Source organism: Ipomoea nil, unplaced genomic scaffold (genome assembly GCF_001879475.1).
Source record: "Ipomoea nil cultivar Tokyo-kokei standard unplaced genomic scaffold, Asagao_1.1 scaffold0873, whole genome shotgun sequence".
Taxonomy (NCBI): Eukaryota; Viridiplantae; Streptophyta; class Magnoliopsida; order Solanales; family Convolvulaceae; genus Ipomoea; species Ipomoea nil.
Genome location: NW_017617301.1, coordinates 1,083,175 through 1,098,775, shown reverse-complemented (window position 1 = coordinate 1,098,775; position 15,601 = coordinate 1,083,175). Strand labels below are relative to the sequence as shown.

The 15,601-nt window shown below is 37.3% G+C and overlaps 3 protein-coding genes across 3 annotated transcripts; 2 read left to right on the top strand and 1 right to left on the bottom strand.

Annotated features, from left to right (window-relative positions):
- The first annotated feature begins 738 nt into the window (after positions 1-738).
- On the top strand, positions 739-4,162 carry LOC109178889 (glucan endo-1,3-beta-glucosidase 6). The gene is made up of 2 exons (XM_019328434.1): positions 739-1,342; positions 2,873-4,162. The coding sequence occupies exons 1-2, from the start codon at positions 996-998 to the stop codon at positions 3,972-3,974; spliced, it is 1,449 nt and encodes a 482-aa protein (XP_019183979.1). The 5' UTR covers positions 739-995; the 3' UTR covers positions 3,975-4,162.
- Positions 4,163-4,186: 24 nt separating this feature from the next.
- On the bottom strand, positions 4,187-7,045 carry LOC109178890 (E3 ubiquitin-protein ligase RGLG1-like). Its single transcript, XM_019328435.1, has 10 exons — positions 6,954-7,045; positions 6,543-6,772; positions 5,942-6,167; positions 5,707-5,820; positions 5,507-5,604; positions 5,224-5,303; positions 5,027-5,132; positions 4,798-4,925; positions 4,482-4,695; positions 4,187-4,409 (listed from the first exon to the last, which is right to left on the bottom strand). Exons 2-10 carry the CDS (start codon positions 6,693-6,695, stop codon positions 4,329-4,331), a joined length of 1,200 nt encoding a protein of 399 aa, XP_019183980.1. The 5' UTR covers positions 6,696-6,772; positions 6,954-7,045; the 3' UTR covers positions 4,187-4,328.
- A 4,472-nt stretch (positions 7,046-11,517) lies between these two features.
- Positions 11,518-13,024, top strand: LOC109178848. The gene is made up of 2 exons (XM_019328399.1): positions 11,518-12,064; positions 12,558-13,024. Exons 1-2 carry the CDS (start codon positions 11,518-11,520, stop codon positions 13,022-13,024), a joined length of 1,014 nt encoding a protein of 337 aa, XP_019183944.1.
- The last annotated feature ends 2,577 nt before the right edge of the window (positions 13,025-15,601 follow it).

Sequence of the window (15,601 nt, the reverse complement as noted above, 5' to 3'; positions counted from 1 at the left end):
CGAAGAAAGAAAAGAAAAGATTTGACTGGAAACATGGTAGCTTGTTGGAGAAGAAAGAAAAGAGATGTAAAATGGTTAAAATACCCTTATTATTTTACATATTAAAATTTTCCGGTAATATTTGACCGGAGTGTTCAAAATTGATAAAAATTGAATAGTTAAGGTCCTAAATTAACAGTTTTAAAAATCGTGGATTGCAATTAACAAGACACAATAGTCACTGAACCAAAATTGAAATTCACTCTTAAAATTATATACGGTGAATCAAGTTGGTCACTGTTCATATGTGTTTTCATTTCTCGGAGAGAATTGTGTTTTTAAAGTTTCCAAAAACAAAGAAAAATGAAGGAATGGAGACACCTACAAATTTGAAGGATTGAATTTAATGAACAATTTTTAATTATTTTTAAATTTTCTAATTCTCTATTTTTTCTGAAAATTTTTTCATTACTAATTTATTATTATTATTTGGTGTAAACTAATTTATTATTTTTAATACCTCGCCACGTTTTCCCCAATTTAAGGGCTCCTTTCACACCTTTTCCTATTTTGAAAGTTGGCAAAGTGTATTATTATTATTATTATTATTATTATTATTATTTTTTTTTTTTTTTTTTTTTTTGAAAACGAAAGTTGGCAAAGTTAGAAAGAAAGCTGAGAATAGAAGCAAAAATGATTTGTTTATAAACAGCACAGCAGTGAGAAGTGAGAAGAGAGAAGAGAACAGTGACAGATACAATTCACCTATTAACACTGGACAGTTGATACACACACTGTAACCGCCTCTTCTCTTCTCTCTCTCTCTCTCTCTCTCTCTCTCTTCCGTATTTCATTTCGCCATTATCTTTTCTACTCCTGGAAACATCCCTCCCAGCGCCGCTCTCTCTCTCTCTCTTGCAGCATGCTCAGCAGCGGAGCGGCATTTTGATTTGGATGAGCAACCCGACAACCCCTCCCGGAGTTTCTTGGTTCTCGGTTTTCGAGATAGAGCAAGAATGGCGAAACGCTGGATCATTCTCCGCCTCCTGTCCGCGGCGGTGGCAGTGCTGGTTGCCGCAGCTCCGGCCGAGTCGGCGATCGGTGTGAACTGGGGTACCATCACCCGGCACAAGCTGCCGCCGCCTAACGTGGTGGATCTCCTCAAGGACAACCAGATACGGAAGGTGAAACTGTTCGATGCCGATCCGGGTGTGCTCAGGGCGCTCATGGGCAGTGGGATTGAGGTCATGGTCGGAATTCCCAACGAGATGCTCGCCCTCATTTCCTCTTCTTCATCCGCTGCGGATTCCTGGGTTTCCCAGAATCTCACCAGATACATGGTTAGAGGTGGTGTTAATATCAAGTAAGTCCCTTTCTTTCTCCCATCACCTGTTTGATGTGTAGCTTCTGAGACTGACATTCTTAGTTATTTATATACCTAACTCCATTTAATGCTTAGTAAGTTGAGTTGAGTGTCCAAATTCGGAATGCCCATATTAAAATGCTTCTGCCCAACTATTATGCTCAGAGAGCTTACCTGAAAATATGTAAACTTTGAGTTGTATTTTATGGAATAACCCCATCCCTCTGTTCAAGGTACTAAAATGTGGGTAACGATATAGGATTGAGTCCTAATGGGTCACTGAGTTATCCTGATTTACTCTTCCATTATCCTGTTGGGTCAGGATGTGGGTCTGGGGTTAGAGAATTTTGCCTTTTGTGTGGGCAAGGTTCTCAAATGATGAATTTCCCAAATCTACAAAGATCATATAAAGAAAAAGGGAAGCACTTTCTCGTGATTTACAGGATAGCCTTGATCTTAACGTTGTTATCCGTGTCCCTTGATGATAAGTATGGAGTATTATTCCATTCCCTATTTCTGGAGTGGTTTTTATTGGTGAAGGTATTTCTTGTTTTGATATTGGTGGTAAAATATTACCAGCCGAAAGGAATATTTTTCTGCAGTTTGATGTGCTGGAGTATTAGATTGAGTCAATTTGGATAATATGGCAGTGGAAAACATCAAGATAATTAAAATATGGTTATTAAAACTCTTAATAATATCTAGATTCTGGATGTGGATGCCACCTCGAGGAGAAAAGATTGTGAAATGGAGACACTTACAAGTTCAATTATTCTGTATAAAAGCATTAAAGTTGCCTTTAGAATAAAGTAACAGAACAGAAAATTTAGGATACTTTTGATTTCTTAGGTGAGGATAAGAAACCAGTGCATTGCATCAACCTTTTAATGTCTTGACGTGTAAATGCTGTAACAGAATTCATTGACCATATCTAGGTTAGGTATTACCATCAACTTGGCTTCTCATATCAGTGAGTGGTAATAAAATGTTGTATAGATTTGTACTGCGTGTCATGATGTTTTTATTCACGTCACTTGCTGAAGGCTTCATAATGCTATCATGCTGTATAAAGACACAAAAATCATTATCATATGTCTTACTTTTCCCATTCCACTTATTTTCAGTATTCTGTAGTAGCAATTAACTACTTTTTGACCCTTGTTTTGAGTTTGGGATTACAAGTCTGTTCCAATAGAAATGAATTGAGGTGAGAACCATCTAGTGTCAGTGTGTCACCAAGCATTTTCTGTGCTGGCATCTTCTTTTAGAATCCCACATGATATTTTACCGTGTTACCTACTTGCATCAAATGCAAACACTGCTTATGCAATATCAATTTTCAGCTTAAGGTATAGTGTAAGTGTTTCGCAAATGAATTTTTATGTGTTTGATTGTAGCGGTTGTAAGAACAGGTGAACGTTGAGCAACAAGAAGATGTTTGGTTTCCTTCCCTTTGCTCCTTTCTCCTGACCATAACTTTTTCTTTTTCCATTTGGCACTGACAAGGTGACAATTAAAATGTGATAACAGGTATGTTGCAGTTGGGAATGAACCTTTCCTTACAAGTTACTCTGGTCAATACCAATCCTATGTTCTCCCTGCTCTCACAAATTTACAACAGTCTTTGTCCAGAGCAAATCTTGTGGGGGCTGTAAAGCTGGTTGTCCCTTGCAATGCTGATGCATATGAGTCTGCCGCCCTGCCATCACAAGGGACCTTCCGATCAGATCTGACCCAAATAATGAATCAGCTTGTTTCATTCCTGAACTCTAATGGTTCACCATTCGTTGTTAATATATACCCATTCCTCAGCCTCTATGGAAATTCAGACTTCCCTGAAGACTATGCATTTTTTGATGGGACAGCACATCCAGTGGTGGATGGCCCAAATGTCTATTATAATGCATTTGATGGAAACTTTGACACTTTAGTTTCAGCTCTCTCCAAAATTGGGTATGGTCAGATGCCCATAGTTATTGGAGAGGTGGGTTGGCCTACAGACGGAGCTATTAGTGCCAACCTAACTGCTGCAAAAGCTTTCAACCAAGGTCTAGCATATCATGTGCTTGGCAACAAAGGAACCCCTTTGAGGCCAGGGGTTCCTCCTATGGATGTTTATCTTTTTAGTCTCCTTGATGAAGATGGAAAGAGCGTTCTTCCTGGCAATTTTGAGAGACACTGGGGCATATTCTCTTTTGATGGCCAAGCAAAGTATCAATTGAACCTTGGCAATGGTCAGTTGAAGAATGCCAAAGATGTCCAGTATCTTCCATTTAGGTGGTGCATCGCAAAACCAGATAGAGATCCTTCAGCTGTGGCTAACCACTTCAGAATTGCATGTAGCTTTGCCGATTGCACTACCCTGAACTATGGTGGATCGTGTAACGGGATTGGAGCAAAGGGAAACATGTCATATGCATTTAACAGTTATTATCAGTTGCAAAAGCAGAATCCACAAACCTGTGATTTTGATGGCCTCGGGATGGTCACTTTCCTGGATCCTTCAATTGGTGAATGCCGATTTCTTGTTGGGGTTGAAGATGGCAAATCTTCAGGATTTAGCTTGCAAACCTGGTGGATTATAACAGTACTGATAATTGTTGGGGGTTTCTGGTTATCTTTTACTATATGATTAGGGGTTTCTCTAGTGGGGTTTTCAGAGTTCCCTCTTTAGAAATGTGCTATAGACTAAAATATGAAAGATACTGCACAGAATAGTATATAAGATTAGAAGCCATTCCAGAGATGTAGCTAGGTCTATTTGTACACGTTCAGTGCGTGGCATTTGTGTGGTTATGTATTGTATGAACTAGATGATTTTTTTTTTATTTTTTTTTTTCAGAATATGAACTAGATGATTATTTATGATATAATGAACACAAACTAGATTCTAGTATCTGAAGTCTTCTTTGTAGAATCTGAGCTAAATTTGCAGAATTTCTCTGACACATAATGGAAGTTTGATTTGGATTCAAGATTTTGGTGGTCAGAGAAGTCTTATCCTGGTGGTAATATGCATTCCGCAAGTTGGGCAGCAGGTGAGGTCTCTCCCGCAATCATAGCATGTCTGAAAATCAGTAGAGTTCAGTTACTGCTAAGATTACAGGAAGAAGAAGCTGACAGAGTTTATCTTCCTTACCTGATGTCCACAACCCAGTGCGAGGTCTTTTTTCCGGCATGAACAAACTGGACAGCAGCACTGTATAGCATTTGACCTTGTTTCTGCAGAACCGGGTAATTGTTTATTACCATTGTTTTCCAGGCTTCTTGACTTGAAGAAGTAATCTGGGTAGCTCATAGGTCTCCCAAGTTTGGGTGGCAAAGGCTTCTTTCCCAGATTCCCTCTTCGGTTCCTGCCAAAAAAAAGTAAAATTTGCAGAAATATTGTGAGTTTATTAAGACATCTGAACATTGTTTTTCAGAATCAGACATTCAGAATATTGAAAGATGATTACCCCAAGAGTCCAAGGCTTAATGTTGCCTGGTACTGCTGAGGTATCTCCATAAGCGCAGCGAGAGCAAACTCGGCTTCTTTCTGGGTTTGTGGAACATTCTTCGACATAATCTCTGTGAAGTTCACAAACTGCAGGCAACAACACATAACAAGTTTTATTGATTCTGAATTCTCAAGCCAAGCCATCCACCAGAAGTACAGATAGATCCTTGTTGTTAAGAAAATGAGACCTGAAAGTTATCAAAACTCCGAGCAGGAATGCTGTCATCAAACTTCCTCATCATATCCCATGGTCCATCACCAACTCCAACCAAAACTATTGACAGAGGATAGCCACTACACATACATACATACATACAAACAAGAAAAAAAAAAAACAAATTACGTGATGCCTTCCTTTTATAGAAAGAAAGAAACACCATCTAACCTTGCTTTGACAATGGCATCAATTGTGTTCTGTTCTTGAGGACTTGGATGATATGAATCCATGCCTTCATTTTGCGTCACCTTCAAAACCATGTTAAGTGGTTCTCTGTTAGCGTGGTGGAGTATGTTGGATTTACTATCCGTTCTGTTTGGTACACTAGAATTGTGGACATGAGAGTGGAATGAACTAATGCATCAAAAGTTCCTATGTAGCAAATGGAGGCTTACCCTCAAAAAACCGGAAGGGAAATGAAAATGATCAGGAAGACTTATAACTCACTCACCTGCCCATCTGCAATTATCAGCAAAACATGATACTGACCACCACTGTCATCAACAATTCCAATAGCAGTTTCAATTATTGGGGCAAAGGATGTCGGTCCTGTGGAAGAAGAAACAAAACAATCATAAGTTTTTTGCCTTGGTAGAAGAGGCTAAAAGCCAGAATGAAGAAAATTTGAAGAATCATGAGACTCCACCCCACCTGATAAATGGATGTGTGGAACTATTTCTCTGTAACGAGTCAAAGCCTCCTCGAAGCCATTGCAGGGCCTGTTGTTTGGATAAAAGCTGAACACATCCTGATCATGTGTAGTTACTTCAAGAGGGAAAGCAAAAGTAAGAATCATTAAAAGCATCATCATCATCAGCAGCAGCAGCAGTGTCATGTGACATGAAAAACCAGAACTTTTTACATAAAAGTTGTGATTTGTGCATACCATCTCCAAATCCAAAACATGGAATAAGGTTATCCTCATCAAAAACTGCGAGTGTCCTTCCTATGATTGATATTGCGTGTTCATAAGGGTTCAAGTCGTTGCCAAGGTGATGCAGGCTCCTCCTGTTGAAACATCTTGCTCCTGTCCACTCATTGCTCTTTGTGAAGTCTATCCCCACTATCAGATTGGATGATTCCAGACCAGCTTCGCGTAGAGTCTCTACCACCTAAAAGGTATGCTTGAATTTAATTCAGCAAAGGAGGATTCAAGAACCAGCCTTTAGATTATAACTAGGTAAGGTTTATCATTTTATCCTGCAGTTCTCATAAACTGAATCAAGAATCAGTCTCCATGAAACTAACTAAGATCTTCTACTTACCAATTTTTAAGCCAGGGCTGTGTATAAAGGAGCATCTTCAATATCAAAACTAAGATCATATTTAAGGTTTCGAGGTAATGTAGTTCTGCTGGGTGTTTTTGTGTACACTAAAAAAAAAAAAAAAAAACACAAAGAAACAACCTAGTTGAGTTTTATTTAGTAAGATTAAGAAAAAGGAGCTGGTTGATGGTAGTTTTATTTAACAGAATTGATTGATGTTACCTGATCAAGAGAAGTAAAATTGTCACCAATTGTTTGGTACATCTGCTGTTCATTTCTGGCATGGTAAGATGAAGAAGTGAAAGTTGGTTGACAGCCACTGGGACTGCTATAGCTATAGTAGTAACTCTGGTCTGTGCTTTGCTGCCCTCCCATTTCAATCCTCCCTCCACTGTTAGTTTTCTCCCAATTTTCAGAAAATCTTCTGTCCTGTCCTGTCCTGTCTGCAGAAACTATTGGGAGACATGATCATTTATTTTCATTACATTGTATTCTTTTTGTCAGGATATGATGCTAAAAAAGCTCTAGTCTTAGATTTTTCATTACAAAATTTCACCAAACTTGGTAAATTCAAACATGTTTATCCTACTATAATAAAAGAAAGTATTCGGCAGTAAGACAAATGTTGATTACCTGATAGATAGCAAAGAGGAAAAAAAGGGAAGTTGACTTGAGTATGGGAAGAAGGTGAAATTTTCAAGGTTTCTTATGTGCTAAGTAAGGTACTTGGCAAGTAAGTCATGGTCTGTCTGAAACAGAGTTGATTAAGGAAATGGTGGATAGTGGATTGCCTTTCCTAGGATATGTGTTCCCGACAGCGACACCCTACCTACCTACTCAGCCGTGTGAGGAATCTGCCTGCACACACGTCACACGGACACGGTTTCACAAAAATGTTTAGAAATTGTATTGTCAGCTCGCAGAAACTCCCCTGTAAATAGGAATGCGTAATTTGGATTATTTGAACTAACACTTAAGATTCGAATCGAATTTTGAATTTTAGGTGAATTTGAATAAGTATCGGTTCAAATATTTTTAATTATGATATATCTGAATATAAATTCAGTTCAGATATCGGGTGTTAAAATTATATCCTTACTCATTCAAACTAATCTGCAGTTTTATTATAAATATAAACATATAAATTATATACTAAGTAGAGAAAATCGCACTTTTTGTCCGACAATTATTCCTAGATATGCAATGTAATCTCTGATTGTTAATTTTAAAAAATTGAGTCCTTCAATTATTCCAACTATAGACAATGTAGTTATGCCGTTAGATTTCTCATTAACTAGCGTTAAAACCATGGATATTTTTGTAATTTCGCAACTCACTCAAATTTTACCTCCAAATTTTCCTCCCTCATTTGCCATTCACCTGCGCATAATTTACCCCCAATTTCCTCTCTCTTCTGCCATTTACATAAGTCATTAACCCTAACTATTCTAGTAACCTGATGACATAGCCATTGCTCGTACTGGTGCGAAGAGGATGTAGACGCTATTACAAAGCAATGACTAGTAAGATGATTAGTGGGTTCAATACAACTCCTACATGTAAGTATCCGAACTTCAACCATGTTTGCCTATCAAAAGTATATTTTTGTCTTGCTTTTGTTGTCTATAGTGATGCTAGCATGTGCACTTTGTTGGGTTATGTTGTTATTGCTTAGTGGGGACCATTTGTAGTTGAACATCAGTGCATTTTATGAGGAATCCTCTGTGTTTGCCGGTTCACTTTTTCATTGCTTAGTGGAGACCATTGGTAGTGAGTGTACGGAGTTTGTAATTATTTTACTGTGAATGGAAGCTTTTCTCTTTCTGTAAAATAACACTTAAATTACTGCATTGCATTTTATAGATGTTGGTGAGGAATCCTCTATGTTTATAATAAAATTGCATATTGATGGGAATTTTGTATGCCAACCAACATTTGATTATAGGGACTGTGGAGAATTTTTATCATTTTAATTGTAATGAGGGCAGTATACTGGATTTAAGGTTTTGTGACAAAAATGTGCAATTTTAGGTTAAGGGTAGAAAAACTCAAGTAAGGAAACTAAACACTGATGTAGACATTCTAAGTCTAATTTCAGAGGTTCTAACAAATAATGAGTTGGATATATATGTTGAACATTTATATGATGATCCATAAATGTGATTACGAAGTAGAGATATCTAAGTCTTTCGGAGATGATGCGCTATTGTATAATGACATAAATCAGACAAGTGAAGAAGATGATTATGACTGTACTGGAGATCATAGCCAAAATGTATGTGTGGAAATATTAGAATTGATATGTGAAAATATAAGATTGATATGCGAAAATATAAGATTGATATGCATATATTCTTAGAATATGTAATTAGTGATATTGATTTTATTCTTTCCTAGTTTAGAGTTTAGCGATCATTTTATTTACTTTCCCTGATTATAGGATTCTCTTCCCTATAATCAATCTTCTTCTTTGTATAAATTGGGGCTTGTATTTTTCAATTGAGAAGTAGAACTATTCAGAATTTCTTACATGGTATCAGAGCCTGACTTTAAACCCCTAGTTCTTCTCTATCCTCCCTCACCAAATCTCTCCAGCAACTATGTCTAAACCTATTGAAACACTTCCAATTGATTCCTCACCTTTAGATGGTTCATCACATCCTTCTCACCCGACTGTCTCAAATCATCCTAACCTTCCTCAAGTCCTTGACAGTTCTCCTCTCCCAATCACCTCTCATAAGCTCAACGGCCACAACTATCTTCAGTAGTCCCAGTCAGTTCTCATGTATGTCTCTGGCAGAGGGAAAGACGAATACCTCACTGGTGAAATCGTGAAGCTTAAGGAAACTGATGCTAGCTATCGCTAATGGAAATCTGAAAACCATATGGTAATGTCTTTGTTAATCAGCTCCATGCTTTCTGATATTGGAGAAAATTCTCTCCTCTATCGTATAGCCAAAGAAATTTGGGATGGAGCCCGTGACACATATTCTAGTTCTAAAAACACATCAGAACTGTTTGAAACTGAAACCAAGCTATTTGAGTTAAAGCAAGGGGACTCCAACGTCACACAATATTACAACACCATAACAAGGTACTAGCAACACCTTGATATGTTTGAAGTATACTCTTGGAAGTGTCCTGATAATTCTGCACTTTACAAAAATATTGTTGAGCAAAAGAGAACCTTCAGATTTTTATTAGGTTTAAACAAGGACCTAGATCAGGTCAGGGGGAGAATCATGAGTGTCCGACCTTTTCCTCCCATTCGTGAAATTTTTGCTAAAGTTAGAAGGGAGGAAAACCGACAAAAATTGATGATGGCCGACACAACTTCACACTCAGAAATTTATGCAATGCTCACTCATACTTCCTCTCAAGATAGCAGGCCTCAAAAAGGGGGTACACCATGGTGTGAGCACTGCAAAAAGGCTGGACATTATCGTGAGATTTGCTGGAAAATTCACGGTAAGCCTGCTGATTGGAAACCCAAATCCCGTACTGATCAAGCTCGTGCTAATGTTGCTGCAACCTCTGAAACATCACCCAATGAAGTCAGTCCTTTCTCAAAAATTCAGCTTGAGGCGCTGCAAAAGCTTTTTGGGCAGATATCTGTTGCACAATAGTCAATCCCACCTTCCGCTGAAGCACATGTTAGTATGATGAGTCATTAAGGTACCACTTCTCACGCATTTGCTGCAAATTCCAATAACACAAGTCCTTGGATTGTAGATTCCGGGGCATCCGACCATATGTCAGGTGATTTAAAGGTTTTCCATACATTCAAACCTTGTACCAATCCCACCACGATCAGAATTGCTGATGGATCCCTCTCTAACGTGATAGGAACCTGATCTGTCAAATTAACTAATATACTTTTTCTTTCATCTGTTCTCTTTGTTCCTAAATTAAGTTGCAACCTTCTTTCCATCAGTAAACTCACTAGAGACATGAATTGTGTAACTAAATTCTATCTTAAGCTTTGTGAATTTCAGGTTGTGGGCTCGGAGAAGGTGATTGGCAGTGTTGAAATTTGCGGTGGTCTCTACATTCTCAAAAACACTCCTGAAAATAAACATTTCCCCAAGTCAAATTATGGTTTCAATTCTGGAATGATAGTCTAGTCATGTTGTGGCATTTTCGCCTTGGACATCCAAATTTTGTTTATCTTGAAAAACTGTTTCCTGATTTATTTATCAATAAAAAACTCAAGTTTTTTCATTGCGAAGTGTGTCAAGTTGCAAAACATACTCGAGGCATTTATTCAAGCAATCCTTACAAATCTTCTCAACCTTTTTCGTTGATACATAGTGATATTTGGGGGCCCTTGGGTGAAAAATGTTAATGGTTCTAGATGGTTTGTATCCTTCATTGATGACCACACTAGGACCACATGGACTTTCCTCATGAAAGAAAAATCAGAAACTGCATCAATTTTTAAAGCTTTTCATTCCATGATTCAAAATCAGTTCAAAACAAAAAGTTACAGTTTTGAAAATGTATAATGGGACAGAATACTACAACTCAATTCTTGGTCCATACTTGTTAGATCAGGGAATTATCCATATTAGTTCCTCTGTCAACACCCCTCAGCAAAATGGAGTGGCTGAGAGAAAAAAATAAGCACATCCTTGAAGTCTCTTGGTCCATCATGTTTTCAAATCATGTGCCTAAACACTTTTGGGGGGAAGCTGTACTTACTGCCACTTACCTGATAAACCGTATGCCTAGTAGTGTCTTAGAGTTCAAGACACCACAATCTTTGTTACTACAAGCATTCCCTCAATTCTCTATTTTTTCCTCAGAATTGTCACTCAAAATTTTTGGTTGTACTGCTTTTGTCCATATCTATGATCACAAAAGAACAAAACTTGACCCAAAATCACACAGATGCATCTTCATTGGGTATTCTAATACTCAAAAGGGGTACAAATGTTATTCTTCAGTCACAAAAAGAGTTTATCATACTTTGGGTGTCACATTTTTTGAACACCAATCATTCTTTCCCAAATCTGGTATTCAGGGGGAGCATTTGAGCGAATATCAACTTTGGGAAACACTTCAAGATAATTAGGCTACATTTCCTTCACCTAATGTCCTACCATACCAGCATCAACCTACTCCAACTCAACATGATTTATCACCTACATCATCTAGTTCTCTATTACCTCTTTCATCAAATGTGACTCTAGAAAACATGGTCAATCACCTGTCATCCTCTCTTCCTACAATCAACCCATCTTCACCACTAACAAACAACCATCCATCCTCAGAAAACACTGCACCAAATTCACCTCCTCAAGCACCACTTGAAGAAAGAAACAAAGAACTCCGTATTTATAGAAGGAGAACATTTCAAAATATAGAGGCTAACATGCAAAGCCAGGACTGTTCAAACACACATTTGAGCTTACTTGACCTTGAAAATCATGAAGGTAAGGACTCTATGACCCATGAGTTGGTACCTACTGCTATTGATGATCTTGATTTGCCTATTGCTCATCGAAAGGGTGTTGGAACATGCACTAGTCACCCAATAGAAAGGTATGTTGCTTATGGGAAATTAACTCCTATGTATCGAGCCTTTGTTGTCTCTCTTGATCTTGTCCAGATTCCCACAAGCATCTACGAGGCACTAAGAGATCCCAAATGGAAGGTTGCTGTCAATGAGGAAATAAATGCTTTTGAGAAGAATGGTACATGGCATCTTGTTGAGTTATCTCAAGGAAAACATGCAGTTGGATGTAAGTGGATTTTCACTGTCAAGTATAATTCAGATGGGAGTATCAACAGATTCAAGGCTCTGCTGGTTGCCAAGGGGTCCACTCAATCATATAGTGTTGACTATTAAGAGGCCTTTGCTCCTGTTGCCAAACTCAATACAGTAAGAGTTCTATTATCACTTGCTGTGAATTGTGATTGGCCTTTATATTAATTGGATGTAAAAAATGCATTCTTAAATGGAGAATTGGAAGAAGAAGTTTATATGAAAATTCCACCAGGTTTGAAAAAGAACTCCAATGGATGACTGGTATGCAAACTACAAAAATCTCTCTATGGCTTGAAACAATCACCTCGGGCATGGTTTGATAGGTTTGCAAAGTCAATTGTAAAATTTGGATACACTCAGTGTCAAGCTAATCATACCCTGTTTGTTAAAATCTCTTCAACAGGAAAGTTAGCAATTCTCATTGTCTATGTGGATGACGTAATATATCCTAACTGGAGATTATTCAGGTGAGATTTCAAACCTCAAGAGGTTTCTTACATCAGAATTTAAGATCAAAGATCTAAGATTCCTCAAATACTTTCTTGGGATGGAGGTAGCTCGATCTAAGGAAGGGATTGTTATATCTCAACGAAAGTACATCCTAGATCTTCTAAACGAAATTGGAATGCTTGGAAGTAAGCTAGCATATACTCCAATGGACCCTAACTTAAAAACAAATCGGAGTGGGGAACCAATTCCAGTAGAGAGGGGGAGCTATCAAAGATTAGTGGGAAAACTAATTTATCTCTCCCACACCAGACCTGATATTGCTTTCTCTGTTAGTGTTGTAAGTCAACATATGCATAACCCTAATGAGGAGCATTTGGAAGTTGTTTATCGTATTCTAAGGTATCTCAAAATGACACCAGGTCTTGGTTTGCACTTCAGAAAACATGACAACCGAGACCTAGAAGTCTACACGGATTCTAGTTAGGCTGGAGAGTTGACTGATAGACGATCGATTAGTGGTTACTATGCCAATGTATGGGGAAATCTAGTCACTTGGCGCAGCAAAAATAGTCATTTGTCTCTTGGAGTAGTGCAAAATCAGAATACCGTGCACTGGCATTATGTATATGTGAGGGGATGTGGATTAAAAAGTTGTTGAATGAGTTGAAAATTGAAGCTCCTACATCTTTCAAAATGTACAATGATAGTCAAGTTGTCATCAACATTGCAAAGAACCCGGTTCATCACGATAGAACAAAGCACGTTGAAATAGACAAGCACTTCATTTATGAGAAGGTGAATTCGAGGATCATTGAACTCAACTACATTCCTACAAAGAAACAGATTGCCGACATCCTTACGAAGGCTCTACCTAGAACAAGCTTTGAAGAATTCAATTCCAAGATGGGCTTGTATAATATATACAATTTAGCTTGAGGGGGAGTGTGGAAATATTAGAATTGATATGTGAAAATATTAAATTGATATGCATATATTCTTAGAATATGTAATTAGTGATATTGATTTTATTCTTTCCTAGTTTAGTGATCCTTTTATTTACTTTCCCTGATTATAGGTGAACAATGATGTTGCGGTAGAAGTTGATTGTCTACAGTCTAAAGAACTGTTTAGGAGTTCGGAGAATTCAGATTCTGAGGGGGAAGTTAATGGTCTAGAGAATGTGTTCCAAGAAAGAAACCTGAAAAAAAGATGGGTTTAAGTTTGTTATAGGAATGATTTTAAAATCTGCATCTGAGTTTAAGTGGGTTGTAAAGTATCATGAGGCAATGAGAAGAAAAAGTGTGAAATTTACAAATTAAAGAATGAGGGCAGAAGAGTAAGGGTATTTGTAGACACATTGACATTTGCAAATGGACTATTTTTGCATCAAGAAGCAATTCTAGATGTCCATTTCAAATTAAGACATACAACTCATAACATATATGTGGAGACCAGGATGAAAATTAAACAAAACTGTGAGCTCATGTTTTCTTGCTAAATTGTATAAAGATGAATTTAAGCTCAATATGAAATGGGTTCAAGAGCATGTGAAATAAAAGTTGCATTGTCAAGTTACCAAATATCAAGCTTATAGGGCTAAACAGAAGGTTATAAATCAATTGGAAGGTCAATATTGTGAACAATTCATGTTATTGAATGATTACTCTAAGGAATTAAAGAGAAGCAATCCTGGAACTACTGTTAAGATGAAGCTTGATAGTGAATTTAGTGTTAATGGCAAATCTAGGTTTCTTAGATTATATATTTGCTTTGGAGCTTGCAAAGAAGGGTTTCTGAGAGGTTGTAGACCTTTTTTTTTATTTTTTGGGTGGGGTGGGGCGGGGCGGGGGAGGGGGTGGGGGGTTTAGATGGTTCATCTAAAGGGTTGTCAGAAGGGAGGCCAAGTATTAAGTGTTATAGGTGTTGATGGAGATAACAACATGTTTCCAATAGCCTTTGTTATTGTGGAGGGGGAATTGAAGGACAATTGGACATGGTTTTTAGAACAGTTGGACAATGATTTAAATATATCAAGTAATCCTCATGCTTGGACACTAATTTCAAATAAACAAAAAGGATTGATACCTGCTGTTGAAGAATTGTTTTCTAGGTTGCAACATAAATTTTGTGTAAGACATATGCATGGTAACTTTCTAAATGATGGTTTTACTGAAAATGTTATGAAGTAGAAATTGTGGGGTGTGTAAATCAACTTAACAATAGAGAAAAAATGAAGACACATCTAGTTAAGATTTATCCCAAAGACACATCTAGGTATAATACTTATAAGTCCCATGAAAATATATACCAAGTTGATGATGAGAACTTCAAAGCCTCTCAATAGCACTCCTTGCAGTCATGCCGTAGCAGTGGAATATTATTTGAGAGCATATGAACCTACAATACTTCTTATTCAATCTTTTGTGTTATCAGTTACGGCAAAACAGGTCTTCCAGCACCACTCCAGAAAATGTGCAGAGTATGTGGACTACAAGGGCATAATAAAACAACATGCAAGGCGAAAATCCATAGGTAATCACTTTGTACATTTAATGCTATTATTTGAGTCTTATATCTAAATTTGGCAGTCTTTCTCATAAAATGCAATGCAATGACAATTATCTTTTCTGGTCATTTGGCAGAGCTTTTTCTAGTCATTTGGCAGAGTTTTTTTGGTCATTTGACAGAGCTTTTTTTGGTGATTTGGTCTTCTTTTTTTTTTTTTTTTTTTTTTTTTTTTTTTTTTTTTTTTTTGTGGTCATTTTCAAACATTTCAAAGCATTCACTACAAATTGCAATATCCAATTCAACTAAACAAAGTTTACACTTGGTTCACCAGTTTTAATCCAATACTAATAGACACTATTAGTAAGCTACAAATCCTAGTTCAGTTGGAATAACTTTTTACTTGGTTCACCAATTTTCATTCAAAGTCTGAAGCAAAGAAAAGCAATGGCAATTCCAAATCCAAACCCATAAAAAATAGAAAATTGGACTCCAAATTCTTCTTAATGTCACCATTTTGTTTATCAATAACTTCTTGCAACCTTTGCATTTCACT

Coding starts and splice junctions, on each gene's coding strand:
- LOC109178889 (XM_019328434.1), top strand. CDS start 996: ATGGCGAAACGCTGGATCATTCTCCGCCTCCTGTCCGCGGCGGTGGCA. Junction 1,343..2,872: donor AGAGGTGGTGTTAATATCAA/GTAAGTCCCTTT, acceptor ATGTGATAACAG/GTATGTTGCAGTTGGGAATG.
- LOC109178890 (XM_019328435.1), bottom strand. CDS start 6,695: ATGGGAGGGCAGCAAAGCACAGACCAGAGTTACTACTATAGCTATAGC. Junction 5,304..5,506: donor TGATAATTGCAGATGGGCAG/GTGAGTGAGTTA, acceptor ATGGTTTTGAAG/GTGACGCAAAATGAAGGCAT. Junction 4,926..5,026: donor GGAGTTTTGATAACTTTCAG/GTCTCATTTTCT, acceptor TGTTGCCTGCAG/TTTGTGAACTTCACAGAGAT.
- LOC109178848 (XM_019328399.1), top strand. CDS start 11,518: ATGGTCAATCACCTGTCATCCTCTCTTCCTACAATCAACCCATCTTCA. Junction 12,065..12,557: donor AGGAAAACATGCAGTTGGAT/GTAAGTGGATTT, acceptor GAGATTATTCAG/GTGAGATTTCAAACCTCAAG.